Source organism: Pistacia vera, unplaced genomic scaffold, assembly GCF_008641045.1.
Source record: "Pistacia vera cultivar Batoury unplaced genomic scaffold, PisVer_v2 Contig160, whole genome shotgun sequence".
Taxonomy (NCBI): Eukaryota; Viridiplantae; Streptophyta; class Magnoliopsida; order Sapindales; family Anacardiaceae; genus Pistacia; species Pistacia vera.
The window spans coordinates 1,629,103-1,648,751 of NW_022195685.1; the positions used below are offsets into that span (position 1 = coordinate 1,629,103).

The window sequence follows — 19,649 nt, forward strand, 5'->3', positions numbered from 1 at the left end:
TAAGGGTTCTAAATTTTAAAAAATCCAGTGGTAACTTCATTTAAAACATTATTTTTAATAAAAAAAAATTAGAAGGACAAATTGATAATTTACATTCTCTTATAAGTTGAGGACATTGCAGTAATTTTATATTAACAGTGGATATATTGGTAATTGAATTGTTGACATGATATAAATAATAAAAAAATTATTAAGTTAAATATTAAGGATATTTTTGTCTTTTAAGTCAAATACTAACGGCAAACACTAATAGAACATAACAGAGGGTGAGCAAGTGTCATTTTAAAACTTGACGGGTGAAAAAGTATCGTTTTACTAAACCTTGGGTGGGACAATTCATTCTCCCTTTCGATTGTTGAGAAACTAAATTGAAGATTTGGTCATAAATTTCTAATTCAAATTCACCGTAAAAAAACCAACCAAATCACCGATCCATTCCTTCTGAAAAGATCTACTAAATTTATCAAGACATCATTTTGGAAAATAGGGTGTGGGCACATTTGCACATGTTGACGGTGGTGAAATACCTAACTTTAAGCATTGTCTTTTTGACATCAACGTGCTTTTGTAATGAATTGAGTTTCATAAATATGTAGACTCTGTATAATTATCAAAACAAAATCATACATCATATGTACGCTTTCGAAAGATTTGATCGAAAAGCAATTGATGTAATCTTTTTAACAGCTCTATAACCTAAAAGACCTGCCAATTACCTGACCACTACGTTACTTTCTGAGTGGTTAAATTACATTTTCAACATCAACAGAAAAACTAAAACTAGGGTTATAACCATGTCAACACTAACAATCAAATTTCAATCTCTCACAACCTTATTATTATCATTAAATAGGCTAAAGTTATTATTCCAACCAACAAATATCTTCTTCTTATCAAAAAACAAAAGATGAAAAAATATACAACAGCATCATAATCTGGACAAACGAAGCAATTCCTCAGAATTCATTTGGTAGAAAGCCCAAATGAAAACTGAAAATTAAATCTATCCGATAAGTTATCACTCTTTTTCGAATATTCCTTTCCAACCAAATAACCCAAAATACAAACAAATATTCATTCTTTTCCACAACCAACAACGCTATTCAATGAGAAAGGAATTGGTAGAGAACTGAACATCCAAACTCACTTTAGCTACGAACAAAGCATAGCACTTCAAGATCAAGGGACAACAAATAGACAATCAATACTCTTCCCTTGCCTCTTACACTATAAACACCAACATGGTGAAACACAAACATTTGAGCTTCTTCTTTGATTCCAATCACAAGAGTTAAATTCTTGCAGGAGAAACCATTGAAGCAAGAAATTCAAACTTACAATATAATTCTAACACTAGACTTACTAACCTTTTCAAATGGATTTATCCATCATCCTCTGCTGAATTCCAAAAGTTTTTGGGAAATTATGAATGCCATTTATGATTAATTCAATGCAATTAAACTAAACAAATAATGATTCTTATTCAAGGATACACTCCATGATACACATCTCAATTTCTAACATCATTTTCCCACACATAAAAGACAAAATAGCTAATGGTGCAATATACTTGACCCAATTACTGTAATGTCAAATCAATCACCTTCACACTGCTAAAATGGCAGAAGATTCAAAATATTCCTATGCCAATAAAAAGCAAACATCGAGTTGATCTCCAGTTACACTGACCTTACATTATATAATATGCATTGAATACCATAATTTGCAGAGGTTCAAACTAAAGGAGCCAAAAGAGTTTTTTGTACTTTAATAAAATTATCCAAATATAGATTGACAATACATAGGTTGTCAGAGATGACAAAAAAAGAAAAAAAATCATGTAAAGAATTTCATGCATCCAATGATCTCCTGACATCTATCTAACCATAAGAATTCTGTGATTGTAAAAGATATTGAACACAGAATATAGAGCGTGATCATGAATGTGCAGAAGATTTGTTTACATATTCACAAAAATTCCAAAAATTCATTTCATTTCAGTGTTGCATCATATAGTCAGCATTACTATTGTATCAGTAATTTAATAATTTCCAGCAAATATCCTCTAAGAATAAACGCCATTAGCTGATAAAACAAAGAACTCATAAACAAAACAAAGAAATTACCAAGCAAAGCTCTTCCCACAGAACAAATACTCAAATAGACAGATAACAGTGACAAGTACCATATTAAAATACAACAAAAAATTCATTTAAAATGAGATTAAATGTTTCAACAATATTCCTAGCACGAAAGAAATATATATCACCGTATGTGTTAACAGGAGGTACAGCTTGAAATACCTATTGATCAGAGGGCAAGCCCATCAAACAGGTCTTGCATCTGGTTGAAGCAAGAGAATCAATAGTCAATACTGCTTGGACTTCTAGTATACTCTGCAATCTGCTCTAGATTAACATTCAAATACTCTTCAGTATCCGCATAAAAAACAATGCCTGTATTTGTATCCATATCCTTATCGACTAAACTCCCATAGACACCTTTATGTTTTCCATACAAAACAAGAACCCCGCCTTTATTCCTCGGCAATGCAGTCTCAAGAAGATCCTGATCAACACCTTTTATCAATTCTCTACTGTCATCCATCAATACATTACATCTAGTCCCCGCCACATCGACCACCTCTCCCTTTTTCAAATACAATCTTCCCTTTTTAAACTCTTTGCTTATTATCTTTACTCTAATATGACGCCTAAGCCAAGAAACCCTCTCTTCATCACCACCAATGTCTCTCTTCACACTCTCTCTACTTCTTTTCTTGCTCCCATCATTACTACTGCCTCTCCTTTTACTTTCTCTACTACTTCTTTCACTCCCATTATTAATACTGCCTCTCTTTTCACTCTCTCTACTCTGCTTTTGGTTCCCATTTCTATTCACTCTATCTCTATCTTCACTCTCCTGACTTCGATGTTTGACCGGTTTATCCTTTCTATCGCCTCCATTTGAGTCAATACGTCTCTCTTCTTTCCTCTTGTCCTTACTACTCCTTAAACCAGCAATAGCATCGTCAGAAACAAAACTCTTCTTCTCAATTTGCTTAATTTGAACATTTCCCTTAGGGTTTTTACCAAGCCCTCTACCCTCATACCAACCCAATCCACCAAGCAACGAAGCACCAAAATCCTCAACCGGCATATCTTCATACTGCTCAAATCCCTCGTCCTCCGGCAATCCCTCCAAATCAAACTTCACATCCTTCGATTTCACCCTCTCTACAGGCTCAAACGCGGACACAGACTCAGCCGCTTTTTCCTCATCCTTATTGCCGCCGACACTCTTCCTCAAATTAAGACCGTACGTAATCTGATCGGCACCCTCAGCACCTTCAGTGGTGCTATGGAGCTCCAATTGAAGTTGATCGGAGGCTTCGTTGGGGAGGTCGATGTTCTCCATCTTCTTGTGCAGACGCGGTTCATTGGATTTGGGCGGGATTATGAGACTGGGTTTTGGCTTGGCGTTGGTTAGGGTTTTGTTTGGATCGAATTCGGTGACGAAGTGTTTGGTGGGTTGGACTTCATCTTGATCTTCATGTTGACGATGGACGGTTTTCGACTGTTTCCGGTTTGATTTTGATTGAACGGAGAACGAAACTTTAGTGGCGTTGGAACTCATTGAGAGAAAAAGAAGATACACAGCTTTCGAATTTCCCTCTATCTGTCTAATCCTCTTCGCTGTTTTACTACAATTTCACCAAAACCTCAGAACACGATTTAATGGTTGTCACGTTATCGCCCAGCAATTCATTTTCGAAAGGGTTTTCTTCTTCTATTTGTTCACTTAAGAATAAGTCCTTTTCACCCCCTATAGTTTCCGAAACTATTGAAACACCCCAACCTTTGGTCAGACACTGATAGTTGACTATTTATTGGTAATCCGGTCAAAAAGCAATAAAATTTTTTGCATAAAAAATACTCACCTAACAACTCTAATTATAAAATTGCTCCTCCAGGAAGATTAATTATTTGAATCTCTCTGTTTATGTTTTAATTTCTTTCTTTTTTTTTTTTTATCATGAACCGCTTTGCATACAAGTATATCAATACTAGTTCAAATTTTTATATGTTCTGAAATAGATTAATAAATAATCAATGAATGATAAAAAAAAAAAAAAAAAAATTGTGCAATGACATTAAATTATTAATCATAAAGATGGAATAGAAAAACAGTGAAGACGCATAATATAATGTTCCTATTTCAGAAAATTAACGAAAGGGGGCTATTTTGATCCAACCAGTAAAAGAAAATGAGAAGAAAAAACTCCTCCGGTTGTCACAATTAGGTACATATTTTTCTGGCTGTAACAGAACATAATCTATGCCAACTATGCCAAATGAAAGTATTTTAAAAGCTGGAAGTTACACTAAAAATAACTTAAAATCACAACATATATTTACATTCAGATGTTTCTGCCGGCATTGATGATTGTTCGTAGCGGTACCTTCAGGAATTTCACAAAACTTTTCCGAGTCTTTCACACTTCTTCATCATCGCTACTCTCAACGACGACAAGAGCCTTTTCAGTCTTCAGGCGCTTCTTAGCTCTAGTTTCACTTGTTTGTCCTTCTTTCGAAGCAGAGGCATCAGGCTGTTCGGCGTTGGCGCACTTATTGATTTCTTCAAGAATTCTCGTCCCATACTTATCTGTCTTCAACTTTCCTATTATCTTATCCAGCTGCAAGATACATTAGATGATGCATAGTTAAGATTTTGTTTATAATATAGATCTCTAAATTGAGAATTTTGTAGAAGTTTTCAACATCTTCTGAAGTGAAAGTAACTAAATAGAAAGATCCTCTTTCTCTCAGCATGCGCCTGTGCGAATATGTTTACGTGTAAGCATATGCATATATGCATGCATGTGTATATGAGGAGCGCACAATTTACACCTCACCACGAGTGAACTAATCACTAAAGACATATAGGTCTTCGGATTTGAGAAAGCCACAAAATCCAGCAGTTCATATTTACTAGTAAAGGTGATAGCGAACAAACAAGTCCTAGTGGTTTAAACATGCATCATAAAAGGGTTTGGTACTTCAAAATGATGCATCTTCAAAGGGACAATTGGCATGGTTGAAACTTGCCTCTTCCATCGAATTGGGTCTCTGAGCACTTATAATTCTGATCATTTGACTAGACAAGACAGAATGAGGAAGTATTCCTCCATCAGCAGCAGAAAGTTCCTTTCTTAGCTCATCAAGCTTAAGCTCCAAAGCAGATGAGCTGAAACTGCGTTTGGTTGATTTCTTTCCTCCATTTGTATTCTTCTGTCCGCCAGAAATCTCAAGTTTAATGATCTTCTTTCCTGTTAATTAGTTGTCAATCATAAAAGACTTGTAAAATATAGCACGTGAATATTTACGTCTGGATACGATTATAAATATTCTTATCTAATGAACAATATTAGCAAAGACAACTTTATGTTAATCAGGAAGGGAATGTCTAGTTCTGTTCAAGTTCTTAAAACACAATCGATTTACATGAAGGCCCTTTCATTTCATCTTGAGGATCACTTTTTGTACTCAACAAAGGCAGGTAACAGACCACTTTATTAGCACACTAACTCGCTCCTAATAGTGGTCAATCAGTATAAACAACAATTTTTCTAACAAATGAAAAATTTAGCTATGGAATCTTCCATGATGAATGTGATAATAATTCAACAATGTTGAAAAGGAATGAGCAGAAATGACCTAGACATAAAAGACAAATAACCTAAGATCAATATTCCTAAAGAACTTGAGTTTTCTAATTCTTGTGTCTTGAGTTAACTTTATATTGAGCATCCAAATCATCACGAACACACCGATTGAAGAAAGCAGTCTATAACAAGGAATATGAGAATATATCAAAGCGTTAGACAGCCGTATATAATCTAATTCTAGAAATCTCATGTTCAAGGTGTATAACCTGGCATCTTCATTGGAATAAAAGCATAATACCTAGCAACACTTGTTTTGCCAGTGGTCCTACTGTTACATAAGCATTCGTAGAATAAGCCGTATGCTGAAATTCTTCATTCTACGAAAAGAACAGATTTCCATTACAAACTGAAATTATAATACCATAAACATACTGAATACTGTTCTCTTTATCAAGCATGACATGAGAAAGGGAAAGTATCTTTAAAAATAATTATTTGAGCTTATGTCTTTAAAAGTTTGAAATGAAACATTCACACAATTCTGGTGTCGCACCTTCGATTTTAATGAACATAACAAAATAAAAGATGTTCCTACAGTTTTTTAACCCAGACAAGTAAGCGAGCACAAGCAAGCTCATATGAAAAGATTCCAGGTCTGAAGGGTCTGATTCTTACCAAAACACGATCTACAATAAGCTTTAACACAAGCTGTTCCATTTCCTCTTTCTTCAGGTCAGAACCTGCTATCACACGTCAGGGAAAGGAAGGGAAAAATGAAGGAAAGAAAGAAAAGTGTCATAACCAAAGTTAAATTCAAATAACATAAATGGTGATGCATCAACTCCAAGAAGTGCTTACATGATTAAAATAAAGCTGGACATAAAAGTATTTATATGAACAAAAAATACTATTATTACACAAATTTAAGAAACAATTAAGGATACTGTGGAAGACCCATAAAAGTTTATCTTACAACTCCTAACAACCAAAAAATTAGCCTAGAGGCCCTCTATAGCTTCAATGCAACACCCCATTTGCCAACCCAGAAAATTAATTAAAAATAGCCTATCTCATGTCTTTCTGTTGTTCATAAACATGAAAATTCTCATCATTCATCTCGGGCACAAAAACAAGCATAAAACCTACCTAGTTCCTTGTGCTTAGTTTTCATTTTGTCCACTAGTTGCAACAATGTCAATCTCTGATCATTCTCTTTCATGTCTTGCAGCAAAGAAACCATAAATTTTGCATGACCTGCAAAAAGTAGGCATATTATGCATAGATAAAGCAATTCTACATTTGCCTTCTAACATGCTAGTTAGATATCAATTTTATAATAACAAAAAGAAATGGAGTAAGCCTGTAACAACAAGAAAGTTTCAGCTGAAAGCATAGGGCATACAACAGATTTAAAAATTTTTAGACAACTAATTATTAAGAGTTGGAAATTATTTTGGCTAGAAGCAGCTCATTGACTATGAACAAAATTGTTTCTCCATGGTGTATGACATGGTGAGAGAAACAAGGGCCACCTCGTAGGGAAATGGTGCTAACCAATTTTAATACAAATTGCTATCAGGGAGAAAGACAATTTAATCCTTTAAGGGTAGCACCGAGTCCCACATTTGGCAGCAGGCATATATGAGATACCTGGCAATGCCATCCATATATCACAGACAAGCTTAGGTAGTTAACCCTCCCTATAGTTAGTTACTCAATTCTTCAAGAAGTGCATTGAGTTGCAGAGTGCTTTATGGCCTCCATAAGCTCACGATCTCCCCCTAACACCAATCTGGGAGTCTGGGACTCAAACCCATTAACTCGCTTTAATACTACTTGCTGAGAAAGGACACTAACCAACTACTGTAAATTTAAGTTGATAGAGATAAGCGGCAGAACTTAATCCTTTAAGGTAACTCACAACCATGTACTAAATTGACCCACCCTACCCCATGGCACTATTTAGTGCACTTCCTGTTGTAATATTTGATCATTTTACCAAATCCAGCCTCAAGTTTGAAGTGTGTCAAACACCTGCCTTGGAGCATTTAATACAGTACCCTGGATTTGTAGTGTACTATCCTGCGTAGTAAACATGCCATAAGAGATTTTATCTCTCAAGGACAAACATGACATAAGAGATATTATTTCTCAGGACAGAAATGGAGTTCCAAAGAAGTACCCAGTCACTAAGGCAGAAAGTTAAGATATACTTCAGGGGCAAAGTAGGAAGTTTAAAACCATAGGTAGAAACCACACTCAACTTTTAAATAAAACCAGAAAACATATATCTGTATAACACAATAGACAAGGAAACATACGAGATACATCCACTTCTTTAACCTCACTTGAGAATGCACAGTTGTCACACATCCCTAATAAAACACAAAGTTAACATTATATTATTCAAAATAAGTATCAAAAAAATGGAACAAGTCACCAGAATTTTAATGAAAAAAAATAATACCATTGCAGTCCCGTAATGGCTCAGCAAAATGCCGAAAAAAAGTACTTCGTCGACATTGCTTTTTGGACTGGTACAAGAATACAAATTAATTAATTTCTAGACATGAAATATTTCCAGGTCTAACATTCAAAAATGATGAACAATAGCTCATGCTCTCCTCATTGGTTGATAGCAATACCATAGCAAAATAAAAAATTAAAAAGGTAAAAACGGTTGTACCTGACAATACCGTACAATGTCATAGAGATTCTGCAATCCAGAATTCTCATAGAAGACCATTGAACTCTGCCCAAAGAAGTGTCACAATTTACAAATATGGGAAGAATTGAGAAAATATAACATATGTTTGGAATGCCAAACTATATAGTACCTGCCTAGGAACGTCAGCAGGCCTAAAAAAGAGTAGGCACTCAGAAGGAAGTCCATCTCGTCCAGCACGACCACTTTCCTGCAGCAAAATCAGTTACAGAAAGAAGAATAAATAAGAAAAAAGAAAAAAAAGAAATTGCTTACTGGGGAAAGATTAAGAACCTGATAATATGTTTCCACTGATTTACTCAGACTGTGATGGATGACAAACCTGACTACAAGCAACTACTTATATTAAATATAAGAACATGTATAAAAGTATACATTTGATATGCAAGACTTTTTTATAACATTGAAAAAAGGAGAGTGACATAGTACAGAGGAATATGCATGAGCAATAAGAAAACAATATGTGTTGGGCGTATCTGTGAATAGATCTAGAAATAAATAGCTCAGAAAGCAAGTTAATAGATTACGGTTTGAGGCAGTGGGAAAGGCGAATGGGTAGAAAAGAAACTTCCCTTGAGCACAAGCACTCATAGTCATAAGAAGATTGTTCTCTTGGACAAAACAAAAAGGAGAGATAGAAAAGAAATTTCCCTTGAGCACAAGCACTCATAGTCATAAGAAGATTGTACTCTCATGGACAAAACAAAAAGGAGAGATAATGCCAAAATTAAGAGAAGAATTATTTAAAAAAAGATAACAATCAAAATCACACTTTCCGGCTGAAATAACAATCCACATCCAGATGAATATTAGTTAACAATTCATATCTAGTAAAATGTTCACAATCACACAATTAAAAGACTAATCACAGATGTTTCTGTAAAAAGAACCTCTGGAAAGAAAAAGAATGATAGCTCACGTAATTGAGGTATAGGTTTACCCAATATGCAGATTATTTCTTATACAGAACTGCAATACAACCGATTGAACCAAATCAACCCTAAACATTCCTTGCAAGAAGATCCAGTTTAACAATAAATAAAAACATATAAGTAATACCCAATTGAAAAATGCCATAGTTTATCTCTGTTTTAGTCTTCATTGAGTTCATTTTAGCAAATAAAGATATTAGTGTGCACACACTGATTATGTTTGCACATACAAATGATGTTATACGATGGACTACTCCATTTTCATATAATGCCTTAATGTTCTCATCCACTAAAGGTTGAAAAACCCAAGACTTATGGCTTGAATCCACACAGCTTCTGATTCACAGTTAGTGACAACTGCACAAATTGAATTCACAATACTAACCATCTGGTTTGTTGATCCCCATACCAAATGCCACCTGGCATGTAAGCAAAAGTATTAGAACCATAAAGCAAATATTGGTACCAATAAAAACTGATAATCACAACTTACGTACCGTACCAACAATCACTTGCAACTTATTTTTGCTCCACCTTTCATAAAATTTAATAAGAAATGTATAAATTAGTCAATAAATAAAATATATACATGAGACTATAAAATACTAAAGCCATGATAGAAACTGTGTACTGCTCATTGTTTTATGGCTTCAGACGGGTTCAATAAAGAAACTTGTATTTGTTGTTTGTATAGCAAGCATATTTTTGCTGTAGTCTAATGTCTTCTAACTAAGTAGTTTTAGTAAGAGGGCAATAACATGCAGCTGATAGCACCTTTCTTTTTTAAATATACACTAAGTACGTAAAACATCGATATGAAAAACATTCTGATGGACCCAAAATAGCCAGCTGGTACTCACGCAAGTCAGGCAACAGGAAACAGGGGCAAAAGGGGTAAATTACCCAAGGACAGGTGTCTGGATTAGCTGTTAGAGTTGTTAGAATCAGAATGTCAGAATAAAAGGGCAGTGGTACCAGAGAGAGAGGATATCAATTGTTTTGTGCATGAATTGAGTGTGGGAGGTGCTGGCCCTCGAAGATCAGTTGGTGTTACTGTTTTATTGTTTTATTCATGCTCAAACAGACTCATTGTTATTCTTAAAACCTCTTTTACGATTAATATACCATTTTCCATTATTTTGAACTGTTGTGTTGAATGGATGCTGATATATTGTTGAATGTTACATTTGGGTAGTTCTTATTCTTGTATTTGAGCTGTGTGTTGCGTGTGAGTTGTGAAAAGGGGACTGGAAAAGTGCTGGGTTCCATCAAACTGGTATCAGAGCTGAAGGTGATGGGTCATGGTTGGCACTCGAATGGAGAACAGAATTGAAGGTGTAGAGAAGGACTTAACAGTAGTTCAGAGGGATGTAGCCAAGGTGACGGAAACAGTGAATTCGATGAGAGAGATTCTGATGGACAGGCAAAATTGGATGAGAAGAAAGGATGAAGAAGAGGAAGAACGACGGAGAAACGCGTCTGAAGAAATCAACCCAGACAGGGGAGGACGTACTGAACAGGAACATTTCGGAGGACAGGGAGGCTCCGGGGAGAATCATGGGGGCCAAGGATCGAACCAAGGCAGGGAAGGGTCGAACCGCCGCGACTGGGGTGGCCGGAAACTGGAACTCCCTCTCTTTTACAGTGAAGACCCTTACGGGTGGATCTTCCGGGTAGAGCGATATTTCGTGATCAACCAGATCCACGATGAGCATAGGGTTTCGTCGACGGCACTTTGCATGGAAGGGGAAGCACTCCACTGGTACCAGTGGACGGAATCTCGGATGGCGGCGATGACCTGGCCAGCTTTCAAGGTGGCGTTGCTGTAGCGGTTTAGCGGAACGCAGAAGGTCAGCCCACTGGAGATGTTGATGTCGTTGCGTTAGGAGGGTACCGTGATGGACTTTTGCCGAAGATTCGAAGAGGTGGCGGCACTGACTTAGGGCGAGAAGGAGGAGGTCCTGACGGCGGCGTTCCTCAACGGGTTGAAACCAGAGATTCTGGCCGAGATCAAGCTACAACAACCGGGTCTCCTGACCCCACCCGATTCCCTGACCCAGGCCACTTGGTTGGCCCAACGTGTGGAAGAAAGCAACTGGGCCTTAGAAGAAGCCCAAGCAGGCCTGGCCCGAAATGGAAGGTATAACCACTTCACTTATGGGCCCAAACCCAACTCTACCATACCCAAGCCCAATCCCAATTCACTTAAAATGGATGAAAAAGCCTCCAGTTCAAATTCAAATACCGTTCAACCTTTACCCAAAGCTGTCAACCAAACCCACGCCTACTCCCCAACTACAACCCTCAACAGAAGATTTCCATCTGAGACTTACAGCAATTCAGGGTCAACAACTTCAAACAACAGCAGGACCAACCCATTCCGGCGAGATTTTCTGTTCAAAAAGTTGACTGAAGCCGAGATACAGAGGAAGAGAGAACGTGGCTTGTGCTACCAGTGTGATGCAAGGTATTCCCCAGGGCATAAATGTGGAGAGAAGCAGTTCCATGTTTTACTAGTGGATGAGGAGGAAAATGAGGAGGAGATAGCTAATGAAGAAGAAATGGTAGAAGAGGAAGTTCTCAAAGAAGCTGAGTTATCAATCAGTTCAATGGTTGGAATTAATAGGCCTAAAACGATGAAGTTGAGTGGAGAAATTAGACGTAAGAAGGTTATAATTTTAATTGACAGCGAGGCATCGCATAACTTCATAAACAAGGGCTTGGTGGAAGAGCTTCAGATTCCGGTAACAGCAACTAAAACATTCGGAGTGAGGGTTGGTGATGGCTATAACGTCAGGTGCCAAGGAGAGTGTAAAGGGGTGTGTCTGAGCTTGCAGGGTGTTGACATAATACATAATTTTTTCCCATTTGAGATAAGCAGTACCGATGTCATTTTGGGTATAGCTTGGCTAGAAACATTGGGAGAAACAACCACAGATTGGAAGAAGTTGGTAATGAAGTTTCATTGTTCGGGCAACACGGTCACACTTAGGGGAGACCCAGCTTTGTGCAGAACTATGGTGTCACTTAAGGGGATGCTGAAAACATTACAGACCGAAGGATCAGGATACTACATTGAGTTCGGGCATATGCAGATATAGTTAACACAAGAACCAAGCCCTTCGGAGTTGATTAAGAGTTTATTACAGCAGCATCAAGAATTGTTTGAACCTCCACCTGGGCTACCACCGATCAGGATACATGACCATGCCATCAGACTGACAAAGGGGAGCCAACCTCCTAATATCAAGCCCTACAGGTACCCCTACTATTTAAAGAATGAGATTGAGAGTATTGTCCGAGACATGTTGGTTTCCAGGATTATCAAGGCAAGCAAAAGTCTGTTCTCGAGTCCTGTGTTACTGGTGAAGAAAAAGGATGGTGGCTGGCGATTTTGTGTGGATTACAGGGCCTTGAACAAGATTACAATGCCCGACAAATTTCCAATACCGACGATTGACGAGTTATTCGATGAGTTGGGAGGAGCTTCGGTGTTCACTAAGTTGGATCTTAAATCGGGTTACCATCAAATTCGGGTCAAAGAAGAAGACACCTACAAGACCGCTTTCCGCACCCATGAGGGCCACTACGAGTTTCTGGTAATGCCCTTCGGATTATCCAACGCCCCTTCTACCTTTCAAGCTCTCATGAATGATATTTTCAAGCCGTACCTGCGGCAATTCCTACTGGTTTTCTTCGACGACATCTTGGTCTATAGTCCTATTATCACAGCCCACGAAGGTCACTTAAGTCTCACTTTTCAAACCTTAAAACAGCATCAGTTGGTAGTAAACCGGAAAAAGTGCACATTCGCCCAATCACGGTTGGAATATTTGGGCCACATAATTTCCTCAGAGGGGGTGGCGGTTGACCCAACGAAGGTTGAATGTATTTTGGCATGGCCAACACCTAAGGACATTAAAGCCTTAAGGGGATTTCTCGGATTGACTGGGTATTACTGGAAGTTTGTTAAAGGATACGGCACACTAGCAAAACCTCTCACCGCGCTACTTTGCAAAAATTCTTTCTATTGGACTGAATCCTCACAGACTGCATTCAATGATTTAAAAAGGGTAATGACTACGGTACCGATTCTTGCTATGCCTGATTTTACTAAAACTTTTGTTGTTGAAACAGATGCTTCAGGGTTAGGTTTAGGAGCAGTTCTGATGCAAAACGGCCGACCACTAGCCTTCATCAGCCAAGGCCTATCACTAAGGTCCCAAGCCAAGTCCGTTTATGAGCGGGAACTTATGGCAATTGTTTTCGCAGTCCAGAAGTGGAAGCACTACCTTTCGGGTAGACATTTCATCATCCAAATGGACCAGCGCAGCCTCTGTTACTTAAATGACCAAAGACTACACGAGGAAGAGCAACAAAAATGGATAATCAAACTATTGGGGCTGGACTATGAGATACAATATAAACCGAGGTCAGAAAATCGAGCCGCAGATGCCTTATCCAGACGAACTAATGGAGTGGAATGCAATTCTCTCTCCACTTGTTACTTTGGCAACTGTAAGGAATGGGAAGGGGCTATTCAGCAAGATCCTAAGCTCAACAAAATCTGCAGAGACTTGATTACGGATCCCAAAAGCCATCCACATTTTCATTTAGTGGGACAACAGCTTTTCTATGATGACCAACTAGTATTGCCTCGCGCCAGTTCGCAAGTTCAACTCCTCCTTCAGGAATTTCACTCATCCCCCATGGGCGGACATTCGGGGATTTTCAGAACCTACAAGCGGTAGTCTCAGGTTGTTTATTGGGAAGGTATGAAGAGTGACATTATGACATTTGTTCGCAACTGTGTTACATGCCAACAAAATAAATATGACAACCTCCAACCCGCCAGACTGTTGCAACCATTACCGATACCAACCCAAGTTTGGGAGGACCTTTCTATGGATTTTATAGTAGGTCTACAAAAGCACAACGGGTAGATACCATACTAGCGGTGGTTGATTGGTTAACCAAGTATAGCCACTTCATACCTCTCCAACATTCTTACACTGCACAATAGGTAGCTGACCTCTTCATCCAGAACATTGTTAAACTACATGGGTTCCCACGAACAATCGTCTCAGATCGAGATAGACTCTTCATGAGCATTTTTTGGGGAGAAATGTTTAAACAATCAGGTACGAAGCTACACATGAGCACAGCGTATCACCCTCAGTCAGATGGCCAAACGAAAGTGGTTAACCATTGTGTTGAGACCTACCTCCATTGCTTTGCGAGACAACAACCAAAACAGTGGCCTAAGTGGTTAAATTGGGCAGAATACTAGTTCAATACAACCTTCAATCGGTCCTCAGGTATGTCTCCTTTTTTAGCACTGTGCGGCAGAGATCCACCAGTCCTCCTTAGATATTCCGAACATGCATCTGTGGTGGCGGAAGTTGATGAGCAAATGATTGAATGGAATCACATTTTGGATAAATTAAAACTCAATTTATCCCAAGCTCAAGGCGCGATGAAGGCCTATGCGGATGGTAAGAGAAGAGATGTTCAATTCCGACCAGGTGATTTCGTTTACTTATGACTTCAACCTTATCGTCTTAAATCCCTGGCTCGAAGGTCCAATGAAAAACTCAGCCCCCGATTCTATGGACCTTATGAAGTGACCGAAAAGGTTGGTCCTGTGGCATACTGTTTGCAACTTCCCCCCACCGCCCGCATCCACAACGTGTTCTATGTTTCCCAACTGAAAAAGGTTACCTGTCACCAAACCACCTCACTTCCACTCCCTCCCATTCTTGATGGAGATATGGTACTCCAAGTCGAGCCCGAGCAAGTTTTGCGAAAACAAAGGTTGTTAAATAGGGACTATGAGGTTCTGATCAAGTGGAAGGGTCTCCCGACTTGTGATAACACCTGGGAGCCTTATACAACCATCTGCCACCAATTTCCTTCCTTCCACCTTGAGGACAAGGTGGCACTCCTTGTGGAGGGTAATGATGGACCCAAAATAGCCACTGGTACTCACGCAAGTCAGGCAACAGGAAACAGGGGCAAAAGGGGTAAATTACCCAAGGACGGGTGTCTGGATTAGCTGTTAGAGTTGTTAGAATCAGAATGTCAGAATAAAAGGGCAGTGGTACCAGAGAGAGAGGATATCAATTGTTTTGTGCATGAATTGGGTGTGGGAGGTGCTGGCCCTCGAAGACCAGCTGGTGTTACTATTTTATTGTTTTATTCATGCTCAAACAGACTCATTGTTATTCTTAAAACCTCTTTTACGATTAATATACCATTTTCCATTATTTTGAACTGTTGTGTTGAATGGATGCTGATATATTGTTGAATGTTACATCTAGGTAGTTCCTATTCTTGTATTTGAGCTGTGTGTTGCGTGTGAGTTGTGAAAAGGGGACTGGAAAAGTGCTGGGTTCCATCACATTCTTAGCCAAAAATTAATTTAATACATATTTGTACCTCATATGAACTTTTTCACGAACATTCACATCCATGTCTGCATGATAATAATCAGCTGAAATTCCTCTCTCACGTAACTCCTGAGCAACCTACAACTCTTGACAATGAGCTAGAAATAAAAATTTGCTCCGCCTAGATGCTAGATACTACTTCCTAATACATCCAATACAGACTAAAACACATATATATTAAGAATAAAACAAATAATGATATCTCAAGTTTCAGAATGAAAATTAAAGTTCAACCCATCAATCAAAAAGCAACCTTCAAAGAAAATGAGCACCTAAAACACCTGGGAAATAGGAGGTCATGTGTATTAAGGTTGTTTTCAGATGATGTCTTGGAAATGATTTCATTGTGTTTACAGGGTGGCAATTCCAAGGGAGAGACTCAAATTTAGCAGGAATCAACTCAGGAGTTATGATCCATTGTACTATAACATTTTAAGTGTTCCGTAGTGAAATAGATTGAAAGGACCTAGCATGTAGCATCTTGTTATTTGAGTGCTTGAATACCAAGAATAAGTCAGGGCAGGTTAAAAGAGTTATATACACAATCATCCTTTGATTTTGACAATTGTCTTATTATCATTTAACTATTTCAAAAGGTGAATTTAATTTGCATGTCCAACTTGTATAGTCAAATACAGTGTTAGACACTCTAACATCATTCTAATTTCATGAAACTGCCACCTCCTAATCCAACAAATAAATGACTAAAGAAATATCACTAATTCAATAAAAAAACTCTCTATCAAGATGAAACAAATGAAATGAAATAAAAGGACCAAAAAACAGACGAAATTGAAAGATATGAACCTGTTCACATTCTTTTCTAGAAAAGCAATAAACTATTCCTGACTCATTCTTTGGATAAGATTCTTGTATGAATTCGGCAATTTCATCAATAACCACCTTTCCTACTGATGATTTTTCTCGTACCTGCAATGAGAGACCATAATTTTTTCTTTTTTTTGATAAGAAACAGAAGTAAATTCATTGAAAGAGACAAGATGATATAAAAGTAAACCAAGGGTCCACAGGATGACAGGAACATCAAAAACAGCCCCTCTAATAACAAATACACGCTATATTGATCCTATACAAAGAAATCTACACCCCTGGCAATATACCATCCCAAATGGAATCACCACATTAGCAACTAGATTGTTAAGTTGGAAACTACACATGTTGAACAAAGATCACCAATAACTATACCATATAAAAGAGATTCGGTCTGTTGACCGTGCTGACAAATTTAACACATTTTGGAATGTGCAACATCTCCATTAGATCATATTGGACTTTCTGGGTAGCAGTTGCCTGCAATATAGGTTAGAAATTAAACTTCATTAAATTAACCAAAACATTACAGCTAGTACACAAATAATAGATGATCAATTTAGATAGGTATATACAGAGGGAGAAATTAACATACAGTCAAAGCCACCATAGGAACATTGGGGAATTGAGTCTTAAGAATGCCAAGATTCTTGTAGTCAGGACGAAAATCATGACCCCACTGACTACAACAATGAGCTTCCTGCAAAGTAGCCCAACTAATCAAACACTTCCCATTGATGAAATTCAGTAAATGAGATCACCTTTCAACAGGTCGATATCAAGAATACCTAGTGTGGCTAATAATCAAAATCAGGTTTGTTGGCATCGTATCATGCCTAGTGAATTATATTATAAATTGCTGACATCTGGCACCAATATGTGTCACATAATAAATTTATCATACAACAAGCACAATGATATATACTGTATGCAAGCATCGAAATGATTCTATAGAATTTCTAGAATAAACTATTAATAATTGTCTGTCAAGAATCCTATGGTCAAAATATAAAAAAAAAAAAAAAAAAAAAAAAATTGAAAAAAAGTATATATATATGCACGCATTCAAAATCAAGTCTAAAACATTGAATCATATACTCACATCGATAGCAATTAAAGAAAAACAACCAACACGATGGCACTTTTCGAGTTTCGACATAAATCTCTTGCTTTTTGATATCTTTTCTGGAGTGACATACAATATTTTTAGCTCTCCTTCACCTTTTTCAAGGGCCTTGTATATGAATTTCTCATTTTCTTTAGTAGTTGTTGATGTCAACATGTATGCTGGAATGCCTAAAGCAGCCAAGCACATCACCTAAAGCATTGATGATTGTAAGAAAAGCCATATAAAGCGAAATGTCTGCACAGAACACACTGTTTGTTAATAAATAAGCAAATAGCACCTGATCCTGAATCAAAGAAAGCAATGGACTGACAACAAGTGCAATTCCGTCACGAAGGATAGCTGGAAGTTGGTAGCAAAGGCTCTTGCCACCACCCGCAGCCATAATCACCAGAACATCTCTCCCACTCATGACAGCATTTACAATCTGGTAAAGATTGAAAATTAATTACTAAATTTATTCTCATTAGTAAGGAACAGAGTATTAAAACTGTTACCAAAAGTAAAAATGAATTATTGGCAATTTTCCAAATCAGAAAAAACCAACATCCAGAAGCAATTTAGATCCTATTTCAGCCTATGTTAGTTAAACTAATTTCCGGATGAGCCAGAAAAACTAGTCCAGTAAGAATCTATTTTTGCATACTCAATCCATACTTAGAGCCATCAAAATGTTGAACTCCATTCTACTGACAATTAAGAAAGCATAAAACAACAATAACAATAAATGAAGTAATTAACAAACCAAAGCTAAATAACCTCTCGCTGATTAGCACGATACGAGGAAATGCCAAACACATTGAGCCTAACATCATCGGCTCGAGAGTCCCACTCAAACGGCCCCGACCAGTCTTCCACACTAACCGAACCACCACACTGCGTAGGGCTCACTGACGCTTCGCATGCTTCCAATACAGCCTTCAGTTCCGATTGCCTGTCTTGCAACTTCTCTTGCCGATCAAGCAACTGCTTTATCTGGTCTGTAAGGTTAATTAGTACCGGTAGAAAATTCAAATTAAATGTTGAATTTCATAATTCAAATACGTTTACACCTCACCTTGCACAAGTTGAAGCTCAACATTAACGCTATCTAACTCCTGTAATATTTCTTCATTGTCCATTGTTGTCGTCGGCAATAGCGGGAGTCCGGAGACGAGCGGAAGAACGCAAACTTTCATTTGATTTTGGTTTTATTTCTCAATTTTTCGAAGAAAAACTAAATTCTAAACCCTGAGGAAAGATAAAGTAACAAAACTCTTCCTAAGGTTTCCAAAATAGCAAAAATTCCCCTTTGAAAAACCGTTAATAAACCGTTAAAGCTTATTGAGTCAACGACATATTCCCACCTGAAGTTTGGCAAAATCTCAAGTTGATACATTTGATTGCATTTATTCTAGATTCTCACTCTTAAAATAACACTGTTAAAAATTTGTAGGTTACAGAGGGTGCTATTACCATAATACCCTTAACAAATAAATTAATAAATTACTTATTAACCCCACAAATTAGTAGAATTAAAAATTAACCATCTTATTTTTAAATTACTTTAATAACACCCTAAAAAAAAGCGCACTCTCTCAATTTTTGCTAGATATGGGTTGTTTTCGATGGCGTTGAATCTCCTAGTCACCTCCATCACCTTCCTTATAACCGGTGGTCCAAAACCCCTATGGTTCTTGACTTACTGGCCCCTTCGATTGCGGGTGCTGTTAGGTTTAGGGTTTGGTTGTTCTTCGCTGGATTCTGGTCGATTATGGCAACAATAATCCGATTGGACACCACAGTTGCAACTCTACAAAACCCCAATGTCCCCAGCAACCATTTAGTCGTCGTTCGTCGGGCGAGAGGTTTGTGTTTAACACATTTTTTTTTTGAGCTATCGTGACCGATAAATAGTGATTTGTCATGGTCGAGAAGG

General features: G+C 37.7%; 2 protein-coding genes across 4 annotated transcripts; both read right to left on the reverse strand.

Annotated features, from left to right (window-relative positions):
* Positions 1 to 1,986: 1,986 nt before the first annotated feature.
* Positions 1,987 to 3,786, reverse strand: LOC116125190 (protein MOS2-like). Its single transcript, XM_031410930.1, has one exon. It carries the CDS (start codon positions 3,634 to 3,636, stop codon positions 2,362 to 2,364), a length of 1,275 nt encoding a protein of 424 aa, XP_031266790.1. The 5' UTR covers positions 3,637 to 3,786; the 3' UTR covers positions 1,987 to 2,361.
* A 399-nt stretch (positions 3,787 to 4,185) lies between these two features.
* Positions 4,186 to 18,930, reverse strand: LOC116125163 (mediator of RNA polymerase II transcription subunit 34). Of its 3 annotated transcripts, none has more exons than XM_031410891.1 (20): positions 18,789 to 18,930; positions 18,491 to 18,706; positions 18,012 to 18,158; positions 17,708 to 17,923; positions 17,201 to 17,305; positions 16,981 to 17,085; positions 16,582 to 16,704; positions 15,764 to 15,852; positions 9,823 to 9,859; positions 9,711 to 9,744; positions 8,667 to 8,719; positions 8,506 to 8,583; positions 8,355 to 8,420; positions 8,136 to 8,202; positions 7,990 to 8,043; positions 6,815 to 6,922; positions 6,344 to 6,411; positions 5,967 to 6,045; positions 5,109 to 5,329; positions 4,186 to 4,696 (listed from the first exon to the last, which is right to left on the reverse strand). In XM_031410891.1, exons 1-20 carry the CDS (start codon positions 18,810 to 18,812, stop codon positions 4,496 to 4,498), a joined length of 2,091 nt encoding a protein of 696 aa, XP_031266751.1. In that variant the 5' UTR covers positions 18,813 to 18,930; the 3' UTR covers positions 4,186 to 4,495. The 3 variants fall into 3 exon arrangements, with proteins under 3 accessions (XP_031266751.1, XP_031266750.1, XP_031266749.1); XM_031410890.1 differs by having other exon boundaries at positions 6,344 to 6,408; positions 18,491 to 18,711; positions 18,789 to 18,919; XM_031410889.1 differs by having other exon boundaries at positions 18,491 to 18,711; positions 18,789 to 18,919.
* Between the last annotated feature and the right edge of the window lie 719 nt (positions 18,931 to 19,649).

Bases quoted from the DNA above. Each gene is read 5' to 3' on its own strand.
- LOC116125190 (XM_031410930.1), bottom strand. From the start codon at position 3,636: ATGAGTTCCAACGCCACTAAAGTTTCGTTCTCCGTTCAATCAAAATCA.
- LOC116125163 (XM_031410889.1), bottom strand. From the start codon at position 18,909: ATGAAAGTTTGCGTTCTTCCGCTCGTCTCCGGACTCCCGCTATTGCCG. The intron at 17,306-17,707 runs GTGAGTATATGA...GCTACTTTGCAG, and splicing joins TTTCTTTAATTGCTATCGAT to GAAGCTCATTGTTGTAGTCA. The intron at 15,853-16,581 runs GTTCATATCTTT...CAAGAGTTGTAG, and splicing joins CTAGAAAAGAATGTGAACAG to GTTGCTCAGGAGTTACGTGA.